General features: G+C 40.2%; 1 protein-coding gene across 10 annotated transcripts in view; it reads left to right on the top strand.

Moving 5' to 3' along the window:
* LOC122177272 (rap1 GTPase-activating protein 1-like) overlaps positions 1-18850 on the top strand; it is a 57696-nt gene that overhangs the window by 33438 nt on the left and 5408 nt on the right. For 5 of the 10 annotated variants that reach the window (XR_006178029.1, XM_042866477.1, XM_042866482.1 and 2 more), the window contains 12 exons: positions 1435-1538; positions 3177-3255; positions 3562-3615; positions 3700-3783; positions 4033-4133; positions 5468-5597; positions 5840-5995; positions 9956-10027; positions 10218-10304; positions 10918-11052; positions 13920-14023; positions 16449-16565. Coding sequence is in view for 7 of the 10 variants with exons in the window: in XM_042866477.1 (XP_042722411.1) it covers positions 1435-1538; positions 3177-3255; positions 3562-3615; positions 3700-3783; positions 4033-4133; positions 5468-5597; positions 5840-5995; positions 9956-10027; positions 10218-10304; positions 10918-11052; positions 13920-14023; positions 16449-16565 (1223 nt within the window). In the remaining 3 variants the exon portion in view is untranslated. Of the gene's footprint in view, positions 1-1434; positions 1539-3176; positions 3256-3561; positions 3616-3699; positions 3784-4032; positions 4134-5467; positions 5598-5839; positions 5996-9955; positions 10028-10217; positions 10305-10917; positions 11053-12577; positions 14024-16448; positions 16570-18850 lie in introns of those variants that run through there. The other 5 variants (XR_006178031.1, XR_006178030.1, XM_042866479.1 and 2 more) reach the window with 4 other exon arrangements.

Here is an 18850-nt window from a genome sequence, read left to right as displayed (position 1 = left end):
CCTAGCTGTCTTCTCAGATTGCCAGTGACTCCTTTACTTGAATTTGAGATTTCTCCTGATTTCCATGGCCCCGAGGCATAAGGAAGCACTGATAATTCTACCCATTGTAGTGTAGCTGAGATGATTTTTGTTTGGGATTTCTTTATTTGGTTTTATTATGTTTTATTTATTCTTCCTTTGCTTTACTGAGGAGGACTCTCACCTTACCTTCTAGCCTAGAAATACCACTTTAATCTCACCATATCCTTCTGGGTTGGAGACTTAACATTGGAATGTACTACTACTACCACTTTCAACAGAAGTTCTCACTAGCAGGGAAAGATTATGATACTGTTCTGATTAAATCCAAAGATAATTGGATCTCCTGCATGACATTCTCATTGATCTCTCTGTCCTGCTTACACCTCAAACACAATAACTTATGACCATTTGTTGAAGTGTTAATTCAGTCTCTTTATTTGATCAGAGTTTTTCAGAGCCATAGAATCATAGAACCCTTTGTTGGAAGGGATCTTCAAAGGCCAGTTAGTCCAACTCCTCTGCAATGAACAGGGACATGCACAGCTTAATCAGGGCCAGGGACTGGTCCATGTGTAGTGGCCAACTCCAGAACTGTCTATGAATGGTTTTCATTCATAGATGGTTATTAACCTCTGCTAGGAAGATGAGAAAGATCTAAGTATTTCTGGATGATTCCACCTATACAGAGTTCTATTTGTGCTAGAGATTTCCATTCATTTCACTTGTCTGTAGATTTTAACCTCTGTTGATACAACCAGGCCTATGACCATATACCTGGAAGAAATATATGGCTGCAGTCACTTCTATATAGACCCTGTAAAAATGTTTGCATTACAGTTCAATGCTAGAGGGACAAAGTTTAATTACATTCTGTTTGAGGTACACTCCACTGAAGTTGAGGCAATGCTAGTGTTTGTTAGTTTTAGAACATCCTCTACCTGCAAAGTAGTTTCCTGGAATTCTGGCTCCGTCCTCGCTGAGCTGTACATGCTTATAGAGAACAACGATAGGGTATGTTGTATCTGATGTGTTGACCCTGCCATTACTGCTTGTATGGAAAATTTCCATAACTACATCCAGTTACGCTTAGTGTTATGCAGAGTATAAATGGGTACAGGGAAAAATCTATCAAATATAGAAATTTGTTTACAATAAACTGGAGTCATTCAAAACCTGTTGTTCGATGTTCTCATTCTACTTCTTCTCAGAAGTACTCTACTGGTAGTGGATGAACTTCTATACTCATGCACTGATTACCAAGGAGGCTGCAAGGCAAGCGTTAGCATGTCTTCTAGCATGCCACTGCTACTTAAAGAAAAAACAAGCCAGTCCTGATTTTACAGGTTGTAAAAACTTTGGTATACTTTCTGGAAAGCATGTTGGGAATAATGCATTTTGAATTCCTGTTTTCAGGAGCACCAGAACTTTTATTCCAGTGATGTGTCCTTGGGCTACTTGATACTTTCTGTGAAGTATGAACAGTCTGAGAAACAGGAAAATCTACGCTTGTTGCTGAGGTAACAGTGTCTTCGGTAGTAGCATGTGTTACTGTGATGTGTCTCTCATCTTACCTTGTACTTTCTCTGCATAGATGTGGGTGTGAATCTCATGTCTCTCTCTTAGAGAAGCTTGTAAAGAAACCTTTGAGACTTCATTTCTTGCCTTCCTCTGACTATCTTCTAGTAATTTCCTTCAGAAAGCTGAAGCATTTGCGGGCACATCCTTACAGTTCTTCTGAGAAAATTATTTGTTCCGCCTTCAAAAATAAACTTCTGTTAATTCTGTTTACTTAAAGATGTGAGCACTCTTGAAGGAGGGAATGTGCCTTTCCTAGTTGAGAGCAGACTAGCTCAGGCCTATCTTTGGGCTTTGTACTTGAGACTAAATCCCACTTGAAGGTGAGCTAGGACATCTCTTAACTTCCCAGGACAGCCTCTGATGTGCCAGTGTGCCTCCTTTATGGCTTTAACAAAGCCCAGAGAGCTGCTGAATAAACTAGAGGAAGAATAGAGATGGATCCTGTGTAGATGAGAAGTATGCAGCAGAAAAGCTATTTCCTACTCTGTTGACTGAGGCCACTTCTGATAGGCAGTATGCTACTTGAAGAAACTGACATACCATTGCTGCTTGTCATCTCTCATTCAGTACCAAGGGAAAACGTGGGTAGGAATCAACTACAAGACTGCCACTGTGACCACTGTATGTGGAGAACACTTCAGAGCAAGAATCTTCTAGGGGAAAAATTGAGAGCATACTAATGAGCTGAACCAGGGAATGTTTATCTGAGCCTAGAAACCTTCCTACACTGAAAAGAATGGTGAAGGGTATTTATTTCTCTGTTAAGATATCCTACTATATGCAGCACCTTTGCCTAGTAACTTGTTTATATTGGTGGAAGAGGTCTCTGACAGCCAAATCTTACTTCTTCCCTAGAAAGACATCTCTTTTTTAATATATATATGGAAAAAGGAAGCTTTTGTATGTTAAAGAGATGGCTTAACTATGATTTAACTATGTTAAATCTAATTTCAACCCCCTGCTGTTGACAAGGTCACCTCTCACAAGATCAGATTGCCCAGGACCCCATCCAACCTGGCCTTGAACACTTCCAGAGATCAGGCATCCACAATTTCTCTGGCAAGCCTATGCCAGTGTCACAAGAATTTCCTCCTTATGTATGATCTAAATCTCGATTCTTTCAGTCTGAAGCCATTACTTGTAACACAACAGGCCTTGGTGAAGAGTCTTTAAATATTCTTCATATCTGCCCCCTTTAAGTACTGTAAGGTCACAATGATTTTTCTGGAGCCTTTGCTTCTCCAGGCTCAACAACTCCAAGCCTCTCATCCTGTCTTCGTAGGACAGGTGCTCCAGCCTTCTGATCGTTGTCATGGCACACCTCTGGACTTGCTCTGACAGGCCCATGTCTTTCTTGGGCCTGCCTGTTTTGTCTTTCTCTGCTTCTCAGAACAAGTGATGAGTAGTAAGTACCCCTGTGTTTTCAGTGATTTTATGCATTAAGGTTAAAATTATTCCTCTGGAATTAACTGTTTTAAGAACAATCTGAAGGGATGGCTACTGTTTGTTTAAAGAGCCGGTATTGCACCTGCCTCTTTCAACATTCACTTTAATGTGTGTTTTTTTTTTTATTTCAGGACACGAACTGGTACCAAACATGATCTGATCCCCATTTCCTGTCTGAATGAATTTCCCAATGCTGTCCAGATGGCAAAGGTGAGATTCTTGCTTGCCTTCTCACTCTTACATCATGTGTCTGTCTCTTTTTGATTCTATCCTTCTAGTTACTTTCACGTTACTGTCCTGCCACTTCTCTCTTTTCTACTTTTTCACACCACTACTTTCATACACTTCTCCTTTCACTCTTCCATTTAGCTCCTCTTTTTCTTTTCTAATGTTAACTCAGCTTTTTCTCTTGAAAGGAGTCTTGTCAGATAATTATGAGTGTCCACGTTTGGTTGCTTGCAGCAATCTAGAGCACATGATAATCACACTTTTATTTCCCTCTCTGTCTCTCTACAGCTACTGTGTGAAGATGTGAATGTTGAACGCTTCTTTCCTGTCCTCTATCCCAAGGTATAAATTTCTGATTCTATGTACCTTTTCATCAAGAGCTGGCTAATTAAGTGCAATTTATAATTTGTATTTTCATTTTCACAGGCTTCACAGCTTATTGTAGCATTTGATGAACATGTTATAAGCAATAACTTCAAATTTGGGGTAATCTACCAGAAACCTGGACAGGTAAGGTAGTTCAGATCCTACCATCCTCAAGAAAAAACAGAAAGAGTCAGTTTTCTTAGATTAAATGTAATAACAAGGTCTGCAGTGTGGAAAGTATGGTATACTGGAAAATAGAGACTTCTTAAACAGAAAGGACACAATCTTGCCTTATAATGACTTTATTTCCTTTGTGCAGGTCCTCAAAGCTGATTGAACTGTGTTTTTGCCTAATCTTTGTACTGTTTTTGCTTTTCTCTTTTCCTTTTGAAGACAACTGAAGAAGAAGTCTTCAGTAACACAGAAGAGAGTCTGGGTTTCCTGGAGTTCTTAGATTTCCTTGGTGACAAGATTCAGCTGCAGGATTTCCGTGGGTGTGTAACAAGCATGTTTTAAAAGTCAGGATGGGTTAGGGAATGCAGAAGGTTCAGTGATTTGATCTCTGATGGGAGAGATATCTCTTAGCCTGTAACTTGGGCAGACTGAAGGCTTTAAACAAGGATTGATGGGAGAGGGAGATTCCATCAGGGATACTGGGGTCAAGCTAAAGGAATGTAAGCCATCATCAGAGGATGACAAGGCTGATAGCAGCATCTGCCGCTCCAAAGGGCACCTCAGGTTCAGGAGCACATTGGAAATGCTTGTATACCAATGCATGCAGTTTGAGGAAATGGGAGCTTTGGTTCATTCCTGGAGTAATGTTATCTTTGGTATTAGTGAGATGTGGTGGGATGAGTCCTAAATATGGAGTGCTGGGATGGAGGGTGGAGAAGCCCAACATGCTTTTGTCAACCATCCTGGCTGGTAATCTGTTGGAGTTTAGGCCTCAGCTAAAAATTTTCATTTAGGGATCTTGGAGTATTTCAACACGTCACCCATGATGATTAAAGAAAATATTTGACTGTATAAATGCAAGCTTGTTTTGTTTATTAAAACAGTCACAGGGAGAAAAGAAGGTTGCGGGGTGACCTAATTGCAGACTTTCAGTGCATCAAGGGAGCCTGTAAACAATATATTATATCATTATAATCTGTTTTGCCTAATTCTCTTGTTTATTTTGTAATTGTAACATCTTACTATTCATTGATTATACACGGGTCAACTCTTTGAAAGGGTAGCTAACAGCAGGACAAGGGGAAATGGTTTTAAGTTGAAGGAGGGAAGATTTAGGTTGGGGAAGTTCTTTACTATGAGGTGCTGGAACAGGCTGCCCAGAGAGGTTATGAGTACCCTGTTCCTGGAGGTGTTCAAGGCCAGGTTGGATGAGACCCTGGGCAGCCAGGTCTAGTATTAAGTGGGGAGGCTGGTGGCCCTGCTTGTGTCAGGGGGGATTGGAAATTCGTGACTCTTGAGATCACTTCTAACCTGGGCCATTCTGTGATTCTGTGGCTCTGCCACAGCTACTTTCTGCAGTTCTAAAATATGGATTCTGTTTCCTTAGAAGAATGCTAAACCAAGTAGATCGTTTGAGGATCTCTGGTTTAGCTTCACCGGTTTAGCAAGAAAGGTTGTTCATTGGTAGAAACATTTTGCAGCTTTGATTATAGCATTCGTTTTTGGAAGATGAGTTACTACACTGCTGCTGATTTCTTTAAAGTTACCTTTGATATTATTGATGCATAAGCTAGTGTTACTGATATCTTCTTTGTTCTCTCCATTTTTTCATCTGTGTCCTGCCCAACCTATTGTGTGGTGTGGATTTATTCAGGTTCCGGGGAGGTTTGGATGTCATTAGAGGTCAAACGGGCACCGAATCAGTTTATACAAATTTCCGGGGCAAAGAGATCATGTTTCATGTGTCTACAAAACTGCCCTTCGCAGAAGGAGATTCCCAACAGGTATTTGTGAGGAGAACTAAGGAATGCAAGTGTGGGTAAGAGGGGAGGGGTATTTATTGAGGAGTTAATTAAGGAGAACTGCAAGATATTGGGAAGTATGACAGGAGAAATGGTGAAAGTAGTGATGGGGTTTTTACTAGAGAAGATGGGCTGGAGATGCTAAACAGACTGGTGTTTTGGGCCCTATTATACTGTTCTACTCTTTTTCATCTCCACGTTTTTTTTTACTTTTTACTCTTCAGCTTCAGAGGAAGCGTCACATTGGGAATGACATTGTAGCCATCATCTTCCAGGATGAAAGCACACCTTTTGTGCCTGATATGATTGCTTCTAATTTCCTACATGCATACGTGGTAGTTCAGCTCACTCACAGCAGTTGTGGGGAGACCCTCTACAAGGTAAATGGAGCCAGCAGATTCTTCTGTGGTGATGTACTGACTTCAACCCTTGAAGCGAAAACCTGTTCATGGTTTTTGGGCTTTTGGGAGAGGTACAAGATTGGCCACGTGTCCTCCAAACAGCTTTGCTTGCTTTGTCAGTAAATGCTAACAACATTCTCAGTGAAAAGCTCTCCTTCCCCTTTACCTACACTTTGATCTCTGACTAGGAGTCTCATTCCTGCTATACTATTCTCTATTCTGTAGGTTTGCAGAGGTCCGACTAAGAACTAAGACTGAGAATAATCAAGATTCTGGAACGCAAATATTTTACTGAACAGAGTCCAGGAATGCTTATTATCTCTACCTAGCAAATAGAATGTAAAAAAAAAAAAACAAAACTATGTACTTGTGTGTTTTCCAGTGTAGCTGATAGATTTATAGAGCTTAGCACTTGGGATTTAATGCAAGACAAATTCAGATAAGTTTTGTATTAGATAAAATTTCAGATAAAATATCAGAAAGCACAAAGAGCAAGTGATCACATTTTGGGTAATCTTTTTCTTTCATTGAAAGAAAGAGGTTTTCTTGCATTATCAAGAAAAGCTCATTTACCTAACTTTGTCTGATGCTTAGTAATAGATCATAGCACAGAGCTTGCTTATCCTGAAACTGTATGTCAAGTAGAGCTCGCTGGCCTATTCTGTGGACTTCTAACCAGCTGCATCTACTTTTGTGGATCCTGGAGCCAATGCTCATCTGAAAGTGAAGTGCTACATCTTAAGGTCCTCTATTTGACAGGAGCCCTGCTAGAACAAAGATTCTGTATCCACAGCCTCTTGCCAGAACAATTTATTGCATGTCTGTATATGGATATCTCTATGACTTTAAATTCAACTTTCAATCATGATGAGAAATCAGGGCACATTATTTTGCGTTCTGTGATGGATTTTCCTTTATAGAAACATTCTAATCGATGTGCTGTGTCTCATTTTATGTAAAAATTCTAATTTGGTGATAATGAGTTCTTAAGCCTTTTAGGTCTGCAAGAGTGGCAAGAATGTCAAAATTGTGACAGGATCTCCATCTCATCTTCCACAAAAAGAGTGGTAGTGTTGGAATAACAACAATATTTTGTTTTATATGTTGTGGACATCTGAGTCTGTCATGAGAAAATAACTGTCTGATGATCAGAGGCTTGAGGTTCTAATTCTCTTACTGTTCATCTTACAGGGCACATAAATTCACTGCATTTTTGCTTTTAAGAAAAAAGCTGGGGAAGCTTGTCATTTGTCTTTCTCTTCCCAGTATTGTTTTTGCCTACGTGCAACAGCATTATTTTTGGCACAGTAGTAAGGTTGCCTATATCACTTCATTAAAAAAAAATAAATAAATCACCCCAGCCATGACTCTGGGGCCACTGCAGTTTTATGTAAGGGCTTTTCCAAAGGAATTTTAAATAATTCTTCCTTGAGAGGCTCTAGTGTCTAATGCTTAAATTTGAATTTTGATGATATTTATTTGAATCAGTTTTTACAAACAGAAGATTAAGAATGCAGAGCAGGATTTTGGTCTGTTGGGAGAGAGAGGGAGGCCTTGTAACTAGGGCAGCTGGCCAATAGTGTGAGAAATCTGAGCTAAATTTAGGGCCTCTTTCCTTAGTCTCATTAAATTCACACAACTCTGTGAGGTGCTCTGTGACATTTACAGTGGGGTGTTATTTTGAGGCAGTTGCTGTAAAGATGCACTGCTGTTGTTCCTTGTTGTATGAATTGGAAAAGAATAATACTGTTCCTTGTTCCATCTCAAACATGAAGAAAAAAGTAACTGAAGTATCTGGTGAGATAGCTACATATACATGGTAAGTATTGTGAAGAACAAAGTGGCAGTATTTGAAAAAATGTACTTGCATTACGATTTTTTGGCATTCGGATGTGAGGTAGGAGCATGCTTTAAAAAAAAATCATAGATGCACTTATCTCTTGCTGGGAAACTGCTTTTGTGTGCTTATTATGTGTCTAAGAGAAGTAGTGTCACCGTACTGGGATACTCCCTTATATTCCCCTTAGTATGCAGTATATATCTACTGAGAAGTCTGGTTAAAAAAAAAAAAAAAAAGTTAGTATTAACATTTGGTTTGTCTGGTGGAGGTAAATCTTGCAGGCTGAATAGAAGCATCTTTTTTCTGCTCTAAATACACTGGTTATTGTTAATATATATTTATTATTAAGAACACTTTAAAATGTAAGGTTTAGCAAGGTGTTTCGCTTTTGCTTTATGATTTTCTGGGAGGTAAAAGAGCATTGGAAGATAAAATTGCCAAGCTGTATTTTAAAGGTCGTGGCAGTCTTGGTGAAGTTTCCGCTGATTGGAAAAGGAGAAACAAAAATCCCATTTTCAAGAAGGGAAAAAAAGAAGATCCAGGGAACTACCGGCCAGTCATTCTCACCTCTGCACCTGGCAGGATCATGGAGCACATCCTCCTGAAGACCCTACTAAGGCAGTTGGAAAATAAAGATGAATTGATTGGTGGCAACCAACATGAATTTACCGAGGGCAAATTATGCCTGACGTACTTGGAAGCCTTCTGTAATGGAGTTACAGCATCAGTGAACAAAGGAAGAGCAACTGATGTCATCTACCTGACTTGTGCAAAGCGTTTGACACTGTTCCACATGACATCCTGGTTGCCAAATTTGGGAAGAAATTATTTGATGGATGGATGACTCGCTAGATAAGGAATTGGCTGGATGGTTGCACTCAAAGACCTGCGATTAATGGCTTGGTGTTTAAGTGGAGACTGGTGATGAGTATTCCTTTTTTTTCTAGGAATCGATGCTGGGACTGGTGCTGTTTAACATCTTTGAGGCAACATGGACAGTGGGATTGAGTGTAGTTCCCACAGTGCAGAAAACAGTAAGCTGATCGATGCAGTTGACACACTAGATGGAAGGGGTGCTATCCAAAGGGGCCTGGACAGGCTGCAGAGGTGGGCCTATGCCAATTTTGTGAAGTTCAAGGCCAAATGCAAGATACTGCACCTGAGTTAAAGCAATCCCAAGCCCAAATATAGGCTGGGTGGAGAATGGCTTGAGAGAAACCCTGAGGAGAAGCATTTGGGGAAGTAGGCTGATAAAAGACTCAACATTAGCTGGCGATGTACACTTGCAGCCCTGAAGGATAACCATATACTGGGTTGCATCAAGAGAAGTGTGACCATCCGACTGAGCAAGGTGATTCTCTCCCTCTACTCGGCTCCTGTGAGACCCCACCTTGAACACTGCATCCAGTTCTGTTGCCCCAACAGAGGAAGAATATTGAGCTGTTGGAGAGGGTCCAGAGGAGGGCCACGAAGATGAGGGATGGAGAGCTGAAGCACCTCCACTATGAGGACAGGCTGAGAGAGTTGGGGCTTTTCAGCCTGGAAAAGGGAAGGCTTTGGGGAGACCCAGTAGCAGCCTTCCAGTACCTGAAGGGAGCTTGAAAAGATAACTGGGGAGGGACTTTTTATAAGTGCAGGTAGCTTCAAGATGAGAGGAAATGGCTTTAAATTGGAAGAGGGTAGATTTAAACTAGCTATTAGGAAGAAATTATTTACTCTGAGGGTGGTGAAATGCTGAAACATGTTGCCCAGTGTGGTTGTGAATGCCTCCTCCTTGGAGGCATACAAGGCCAGGCTGGATGGGGCTCTGAGCAACTTGGTCTAGAGGAACGAGTCACTGCCTATAGCAGGGGGGCTGGAACTAGATGATCTTAAGGGTCCAACTTGAGTAATTCCATAATTCTATGGTCCGTTCACTGAGGTCAGGAATTGACAGGTACCTTTGGAAAATGTAAATGAGTCAGAAGGAAGGATACAATAGTATCTCTGATAAATACATTGCAACGTACATGTGTGCAAACACAGAAGTTTGAAATCTCTAATAATCTCAATTGTATTATGGTTTCTAGTACTGATTTCATTCCCTTGTACTGTTTCAGGTTTCAGTCACAGCACGAGATGATGTGCCCTTCTTTGGACCTTCTCTACCAAATCCAGCCATATTTAGAAAGGTTTGTTTCTCTGATGTAGTGTTAGATGGCAGGGAAAAATATTACACATCCTTTTATTTACAGTCACTGTTGTATTGTCAGTCTGGCTAGATGGCTTTGGAAGTCTAAGGAGTAGTAAGGTAGAGCTTTTATCACCTAATGTTCCTAATGCTGTCTTCATCTCCAGTCGGGTTTTCATCTTGTTTTGTAGAGTACAGAGTTTCGTGAATTCCTTCTGGTCAAGCTCATCAATGCTGAATACAGCTGCTATCGAGCTGAAAAATTTGCTAAATTAAAGGTGGGACGATTACCTGTTTGTCTCCATTGAAAATATAATACTGTATTGCTGCAAGATTAAGAAAATACAAGATAATTTTTTACTGTCTTCTATTTCTAATTTTCTGATGTTTAAATGTGATTATTCTTAGCCATGTGAATCCTTCCTTTGTATTTTACAACTGGCATGGTAGGGTATGAACAGATACGTTCTAATGTCATTGTTTAATCCTCAAGTAAGAGTTTGTATATGATGCACAGATACTGCTGTAGGAAATTCTGTATTAGTTGAGACTCAGTACTGCATTTCAGGGTACATGTTAAGAGTTTTGTTCAAAGTCCCAAAATTCTGTTCCAAGATCTGCTGCTTGCGTGATCTAAGAAAAAACTGCCCTCAACCCATGATTTTCATCACCGGTAAAACCTAGTGTCTGTTATGACTTGATTTAAAAGGAGTTTAAAGGGGCTATCTACAACTATAAATTCCATATTCACATAGCTGAAATCAGTTAATGTTTAAATTAATTTTCATGATATTTTTTGTTTTTAAAATGAGGACAAGAGATACAGCAGTAACAGCACCCTTCTACACTCTCCCCATTATAGCTGTGTTTTCATTCCCAATGTTGATGTAGGAGAGAACACGAAGTGCCCTCTTGGAGAGTCTTTTTGAGGAGCTGCAGTTTCGCAGCCGCTGTATGATGGGATTGCCCATAGAAGAAGATGACAAGACAGAGAATGGCAGTGGGGGCTTCTTTGAGAATTTCAAGGTGGGTCAAGGTTGATTGAAGAAGTTCCTTATCAGTTGTCCATTTTTTTCGTTTTTATTTAAGGATCACTATGTCCCATCAGGAATATCGACCCTAGCAATAAGCTGTGCAGCAGATTAAATGGAAAGGAAGACTTTTCTTGTAGCAGTGTTTCTTTAAAGCATCTTCCACTGTGCTTTATTGTATCATTCAAAAATACACATTTTTCCAGTTCGTGTACATCTTTCTGTGGAGCTAAAACTTGGTCTTTGATAGAATTCTATACTGTCCCTAGGACATCAGACTCTTTCTTTATGTGTCATGATGGTGACTAGTGTCAGATGGGGTTTCGTTCCTTGACTTGTTGGAAAGGGTGTAGGTGCTTACAGGAGGAACTGCAATAACTAGTAGGAAGCAGCTTTAATTTCTCACAGTAGACTCCTTCCAGTTCATTTTCATTATGGCTGAAAGAGTAGCAGGAGCCACCGCAAGAGTTTCCAACACAACTTAGCATGTATTGTTTAAAAAATACTGATGCTTTACTTTCCCTCTAAATCCAGAGTTAGTATCTTGTTGTTCAGCTTAGATTTCTTTCATTTTAAAAGTCAGGATCAGGTGACGACTTACTTGTAAAAGTACAAGGATCAAGACAATAAGTGGAAGCAAAGTTTTTGAACAAACAGGAGAAATTAATTTTGAGCTGCTTATATAGGAAAAATCTTGCATCACTTTCCTTTCTCTCACTTTCCCATTTCTGTGTCACCAATTTCTTTGTCTTAACAAGAGACTTACTAAGAAAGCTTTTCTTTAGATGAACTCCCCTTGTTTTGTCTGGTGGGCTGATTGGTGTTATTAAGGATGGTGAAACTAAGCCAGTCACGTGTAACTACTAAGTATATGTGTAGCTTTGGTCAGATCTTGGATGGTTTGTTGAGTTTTATTAATATGTACAGTCAATCTACCCTCCTCTTGCCACTAACCAGGAGTTTCATAACCACCTACATCTTAAAGTAATTATTCCAAAAATGTCCTTTTCTGACTTACAGCAGGTACTATGATTTACAGATCATTGTATACAAACAACCTTTGCAAAGGGTTAGAAAAGACTGAGAAATATCAGAAAATGTTTTTTTCAAATGCTGCATATTTTCAAATAGCTGTTCTCGCCTTCATGCATGACCTTATAGTCTTCAGTTTTGTGTTTTGTAGCTTATACTGGGCAAGACTGCATTAGATGATGCTGTCTTACTCAGGAAGCTGGGATACTGTGGGGGAATCTCTACTGCAATATAAAAAATGAAATAAAAGGAGAGAGTATATTTGAGGAAGAGTTCTTTACTAGCAGTGAATTCCATAAATCAGCCAGAACAACAACGAAAGGGTTATATGTAAGATGCTGCCTTTGAGGAATTAGGATTTCTGTCTTTCTGGTGTTGGTCTGTCCCAGCTTTCTAGCCTTGCTGTGGTGACTTTCATAGTGCCCTACTGTGTGCATGTCTGTATGTGTATCTGTGCTTGTCTGTTTCCCTGCCTCCCTTTTGTTTAGCGGGTGATCAGAGGCCGCAGCCAGAGCCTGGATACCATGGGGATATCTATGAGAAAGCAGCAGCCAGCCACCATGCCCAGCCGCCCGACGACAGCTGGCCTTGCTCTGAGCCAGAGTGTTGCTGAGGGCCCTAAGGCCATTGCTGCGGTAAGGTATTAGGGTGGACTGTAAAAAGAAATCTGGCATACCTTTGTGACCCACCTGTACATACTGTTTCTCTTTCACTAGTAGTTTGTCCTGCTGCCCTTCTGTTAATCTCTTTCTGTTGTATCTTTCCATTTCACAAGTGGTGAAAACATGTGTTGCAGTCTTTTTTGTCTGTGCCTATCTCTAGCGCCAGTTCATCTGTAGACTAGAGCTAAGATTGATGGAGACTGGAAGAAGAAAACAAAACATGACTCTGCATCAAACAGTTATCTCTGTTGTCCTATATTAGATCCTGTGGGTTGTCATAACTTTAAAAAAAAATGCTTGCACTGTGCTTTCACCAAAATGGTACTGTACTACTGTATGACTAGATCTGAAAACATTAGGACACTAATTTTTCCATTATTTTTTCAATTTCACCAGTCACTTATTTTTTTCTCTAAAACAAACAGATGGGCAATGTTTACTCAAAATACTCCTTCGCTGTAGACAGAATTTTCAGATTTGGAACAAACAGAAGAGTTAATAGTGTTTGGGATGAGAGAAAGAGTGAATATTTCTATACACTATCAAAGTCTGTCTTATTTGATAGGGATGCATTATAAATCTATGACAGATGTGTTTCCAGAAAAGTATCCACGTTACTAATATTGGAAATGTTGTCATGTTAGCCAAAGCATGTGCAGCTTATTGTGGTCTCTGCATTAGTCATGTCAGTAGAAGCAAACTGAAGAAAAAACAACTTTGAGTTAGCTAAGAAATTTTCAGGGTGGGAATTTCAAGGTTACCATTTACTCAATTATACGCATTCTTTGTTACCACTGCAAAGTCACAGAATGGTATTAACTTGGGCTTGCTTCTTCCTTCTCCCCTTTAACTTCTAGTTTTCACTGCCTTTTAATGATTTTTGCCTCCTTCCCTGATTTTTCTTTCTCTGTATTCTAGCTGTACATCTTGCTCTGTATCTTGTATCTCTCTGTCCCTCCCTTACCACTTGTTTGAATGTTTGCTTCAGAAACTTTCATGGACAGAAAGTATTGTTCCTTGCATTGTTGGAGCAGGATTGTGCTACTACATAGCATAGCAAAGTGAAAGAGAGAATCTGGATTAGTGTTGCAAACTCCCTTTCTGGTTCACCACAGTTTTCCTATCTCATTTCCCTTCTTCCTTCCTGTAACGCTTTCCTTTTTTCTAGTCTTTTGCCTTGCCTGGTAGGAGCCCATCACGTACTCGAACCAGCCGTTTCCATGGGCGACGGAGTAGTGCCATTGGCATTGAGAACATACAGGAGGAGAAGAGGTATAAGCTGTGGGAAGATAAGATAAGCAGAGAGAAAACAGGAGAGGGTGAGAAAAGGAATATAGAAGGGCATGGATATGCACAGAAAGGGAATAGTCAGGAATGAGAACTGAATTGGAAGTGGTTGGAATGGGAACTAAGTCCTGATTATCATCTGATATAGAGATGGATAAATAACAGAAAGCAAGAATAAAAAAAGGACATTTGGAAACAGGGAGAATCAGTATTTAAGTAAGAAGGTACAAGGCTTTGATCTGGGGGAAAAATCTGTTCTTGTTTGGTTTTGTTCTCGTGTTGAGAAGTTAAAATAGACAAAATATATTACAGAGATCACTCTAAAAAGAAATGACTCCAATTTCCATGGGAACTACAAGAGATACAAAGATACAATAACACTATTTGGTAGAGCAAATTCTTAGGGTCCAAGAGCAGTTTGGTGTATTTGATAAAATCATAACCATTCTACCATTTGTTTTTTTTTTTACTGGTCAACAGAGATGATATTTCATCTGATTCATTTGATGATATATCATCAAATCATAAAGATTGTCTCAGTTGTAGTTGCAAAGCACTTTTAAAGAGTGCACAGGTTCTCAAAAGCTATACGAGTGCCCTGCAACTGATACTCAGTTTTCCCAATTGCAAGAAATTCTGGAAATAGCTTAAAGATTGTAAGTGGCAAAAGCCATCTGTAATGTGGAAACCAGTGATTTTACAACAGGAAGAATTATTACATTTTTCTTTCTTTCAATTTATTATCTTGGAACTTAATGAGATACCTATGACATTATTTTAATAGAAATAGTATAGAACTTTCTTTGAGGAAAATAAAAATCTTTTGAGACATCTTCTCTGTGACAGTCTAAGCCAACAGAGTAGTCACAGCTCCTCAGCACTTTAGAACATTCTTCAACTGTGTGTCTCAATCTGTTACTTTATGTACCATATCATTCCCTATCCCCTTCGAAGATTTGTAGAAGTTTCCTACAACAAGGAATAAACTTAAATTCCTTTTTCTTTTCTTTGCTAGATGGCAATTGGAAAACCTTTGGGCTTACTTAGCTTTTCTTTTGCTTATTTTTAAACTTAAATGTAAGGAATGCTAAGCCTTATTTTGTGAGTTTATTTTTGGATTTTTCTGGAAGACTTTTTAGGTGGTTCCTGACGCGCAGTTTCACTTGCAATTGGTCTGATCTAATAGTTCATGGCTACTGAAAAGCAGGCATCATGCGTTCCCTCTTCCACTATCTCTTTTAGCTACCAAGTCCCATCTAATTCCTTGTGATAACTTGAATACTTATTGAGCCCTTCATGGAATTGATTTAGCCCATTAATCAACTGGGATAAGTGTCTGCCAGGTTCTACTTTGAACTAACTCATGGAAAAGTCTGAGTGCCAGAACTGCTAGAAGCTATACTCAGCAAAAGAGCCTGGAATGCAGGCTCTTTCTCTGGCCCTGGGACATAGCCTGCAACAAAATAAAGAAAGGTCACTGTTGAGTTACGTCTCTCCCATTGATTTGTTAAACTTACTTGCAGGCTCTTTCTCTGGCAGCAGTGAACTCAACAAGTCATGTGTGACTTCATCCTGAAGTTGTAGCTTAATGAAATGCAGTCTTGGATGACTGAGCTAAGCCAGTCCATCCTGCTTGTTCATGTGTCATAGAAGTTTCAGGGTTGTTCAATTTTCAAGATTGTTTTATTGGAATCATTTTCAGTGTCACAAGCAGTTGTTAGCACAAAAGAAGACATGATGAACAGTGAGGTGAAGAGTACATGTAAGATAGCTGACTAAGAGAGTACATGAGGAACTGTAAACTCCATTGCTGAAAACACCAAAAAATGTAACAAAAACCTGAGGTGGGAAATGAGTTTTCCATTCCTGTTTAAGTAACATTCCTCAATTTTAAGTTACTCACATAGACAGCTTTCTTCAGAAGTGTCTTGATAGGTACCAGAAAAAAGAAAATACTGGAACTATCCTGAAATAGAGACATTAGCTAACTTCAGTTAATCAGAAAATCCCTTATGCAATTAGTATAAAAGCTCTCTAATGAGACCTAAATCTTCTCAAGACTCATGAAATGTCTGTGTGTGTTGGGGGGAGGCGGGGGTGAGGAGGGAGTGGGCAGTGAAAGAAAAAGCTGAAGAATTTAAAGTAAAATACTGAAATTAATTTAGTCTTTTACATAAATTATATAAACTTAAAATGAGCAAAAACGTGACCATTTCTAATACACTGCCCTTAACAGCTTGTAAGGCATATGTCCTTTTCAGTACAAATACATTTGCTTTCCTTCCTGTGTATGTGAGAGATCCAGCTTTGTAATGTGGCCTGGAAGGAACACCTAGAATAGTGTGAACGGTGAACTCTGAAAATTGTGAACTCTGGCCCTGTGATATAGCTGATTTCTCTTTTTTCCAAGCAGAGACATTGCAGAGAGGGTACAGAAGATGGTAGACTGTCCAGAAACTTTGCTTGACCTGAAATCTGATGGTTCATCCAGTCCCAGCTCCCCAGAGTTCCCCAGCAGGAAGAGCAAGTGAGTTGAAAATGATTTTAATATTTGAAAGACGCTCATTGTGTTTGGTGTTGGCTTAAGAAAGAATAGTGCATGTCTTGCTCTCTTGAATGCTATAGCAAGATTGTTCACATAAGGCATTGCAACATCTTAAAAATTTAACGTCTAGTCCTGACACAGAAATTTGGAGCATGTACACAAGGAACTCAGCTTTCTTAAAAAAGACTGGGCAGCTTAAAGGTGATTTTGGCTGTATCTTGAGCATCATGTTAACTTCTATCTAATAGTATATACAAAGCATTAGCTGTCCAGTTACAAATACCCATATATATGTTTCCTTTGTAGTTTGCTCTGAAGTGATTATGGAGCTTTATGGAGAAACTTGGACAAGGGTATGCTGGGAAGCTGGGTTTATTCAAATTCTGCCTTTTTAAGCAGAGTTCATACTGCTGCTCCAAACTGACTTGAACTAGCCTGTCTTCAGTCCCCACAAGGTGTGATAGCAGGTGTTACGGTCTCTTGTATTTCATCTATGTTTTGTTGCGAAAGCACTCCATTCTGCACCCAGTGTTCTTCTGCAAAATATTGCATGGAATAGCCTACAACATAGTTCTTCACATTTCTGAAGTGCACTACAGAAACACTGTGCCCAGTGGCCATGAGGGCCAGTGCCATCCTAGCCTGCATTAGAAATAGTGTGGCCAGCAGGAGTAGGGAGGTAATCATCTCCTGTACTTGACTACTGTGTTTGGTTTTGGGCCCCTCACTACAAGAAAGACATTGAGGCCCTGGAGTGTGCCCAGAGAAGGGCAATGAAACTGGTGAGGGGTCTGGAGCACAAGTCTCATGAGGAGCAGCTGAGGGAGCTGGGATTGTTCAGTCTGGAGAAGAGGAGGCTCAGGGGAGACCTCACTGCACTCTACAACTTCCTGAAGGGAGGTTGTGATGAGGAGGGGTTTGGCCTCTTCTCCCAGGCAACAAACAGGACCCAGGGAAATGGCTACAAGTTGTACCAGAGGAGGTTTAGGCTGGACATGAGGAAAAACTTTTTCTCTCAGAGTGGTCAGGCACTGGAATGGCTGCCCAGGGAGGTGGTGGAGTCGCTGTCCCTGGCAGTGTTCAAGAGGCGTCTGGATGAGGAGCTGCGAGATACGGGTTAGTGCTTGTGGTAGCAACGGTAATGGGAGGATGGTTGGACTAGATGATTTTGTAGGTCCTTTCCAACCTTGTGATTCTACAATTATAAGATTCTATGAAAATTACACTTCCCTAGCAATGCAGAAATGCTGTTGATAAGCTGTATTATGCTAAGATGGAATCCTATCTAGGATACCTCAGTACTTTGCAGATTTCCCTCCATTACTTAAGGGGAACCTACAGGAAAGATGAGGATGGAGTCTTTATCAGGGAGTGTAGAGTTACAGCAAAAGGTAACGGTTTTAAACTAAAAGAGGATAGATTTAGATTAGAAGAAATTCTAGAGAGTGAGGCGGCACTGGAACATGTTGCCCAGAGAAACTGTGGCTGCTCCATCTCTGGAATTGTCCAAAGCCAGATTGGAAGGGGGATTTGGGCAACCAGATTTAGTGGGTGACAAACCCATCTAGAGCAAGGCAGTCAGAACTAGATGGTCTTTAAGATCCCTTCCAAGCCAAACTGTTCTATGATTCTATGAAACCACACATTTGCATTTCTCAGACACCAGAGGATGCTCTGGGTTCTGTGAAATCCAGGCTGGATGTGGCTCTGGGCAGTCTGGTCTGGTTTTTGGTGACCCTGCAAATAGCAGGGGGGTTAAAACTAGATGATCATTGTGGTCCTTTACAATCCAGGTCATTCTATGATTCTGTGATTCTAAATCAAAGACTATAGCTAACTTTCTGGAAAAGCTTAGCACACTCCTGAGAACTTGTACAAAATCTGTTGCAGAAAGGGACAGTGAGTACACTGTAGTAGGATGTATCCCTTTTTCAGTATTGGAGCTCCTTTAAAAAAAGTCAGGAAGTATACCCTAGAACCAGGCCCCTGTGGTTGTTGCTCTAGGTGCCAAGTCAGACAAGGGAGGGCCTTCATTCTAACTAGCCCCAATTCACCCAAGAATTACAGGCTGATGACTATCTGCAGGAGTTATCTACCCAATTATGTGGTGTAGGGCTGTCTAGAATTTTGTCACGGTGAAGGTGCAGAGTTCTGGTGAGTATGTTTCTATCATAGTCATTTTTGGGCTAGGTAGGTGTCATAAATTTTTCAAGGGAGGAGAATGAAAGCATAACTAGAAGATACAGAACATTTAAGATGCTAGCAGA

The sequence above is a fragment of the Lagopus leucura genome, unplaced genomic scaffold, assembly GCF_019238085.1.
Source record: "Lagopus leucura isolate 7727_CA_CO unplaced genomic scaffold, USGS_WTPT01 Super-Scaffold_100001, whole genome shotgun sequence".
Taxonomy (NCBI): domain Eukaryota; kingdom Metazoa; phylum Chordata; class Aves; order Galliformes; family Phasianidae; genus Lagopus; species Lagopus leucura.
This window is presented reverse-complemented; position numbering and strand designations above follow the sequence as displayed.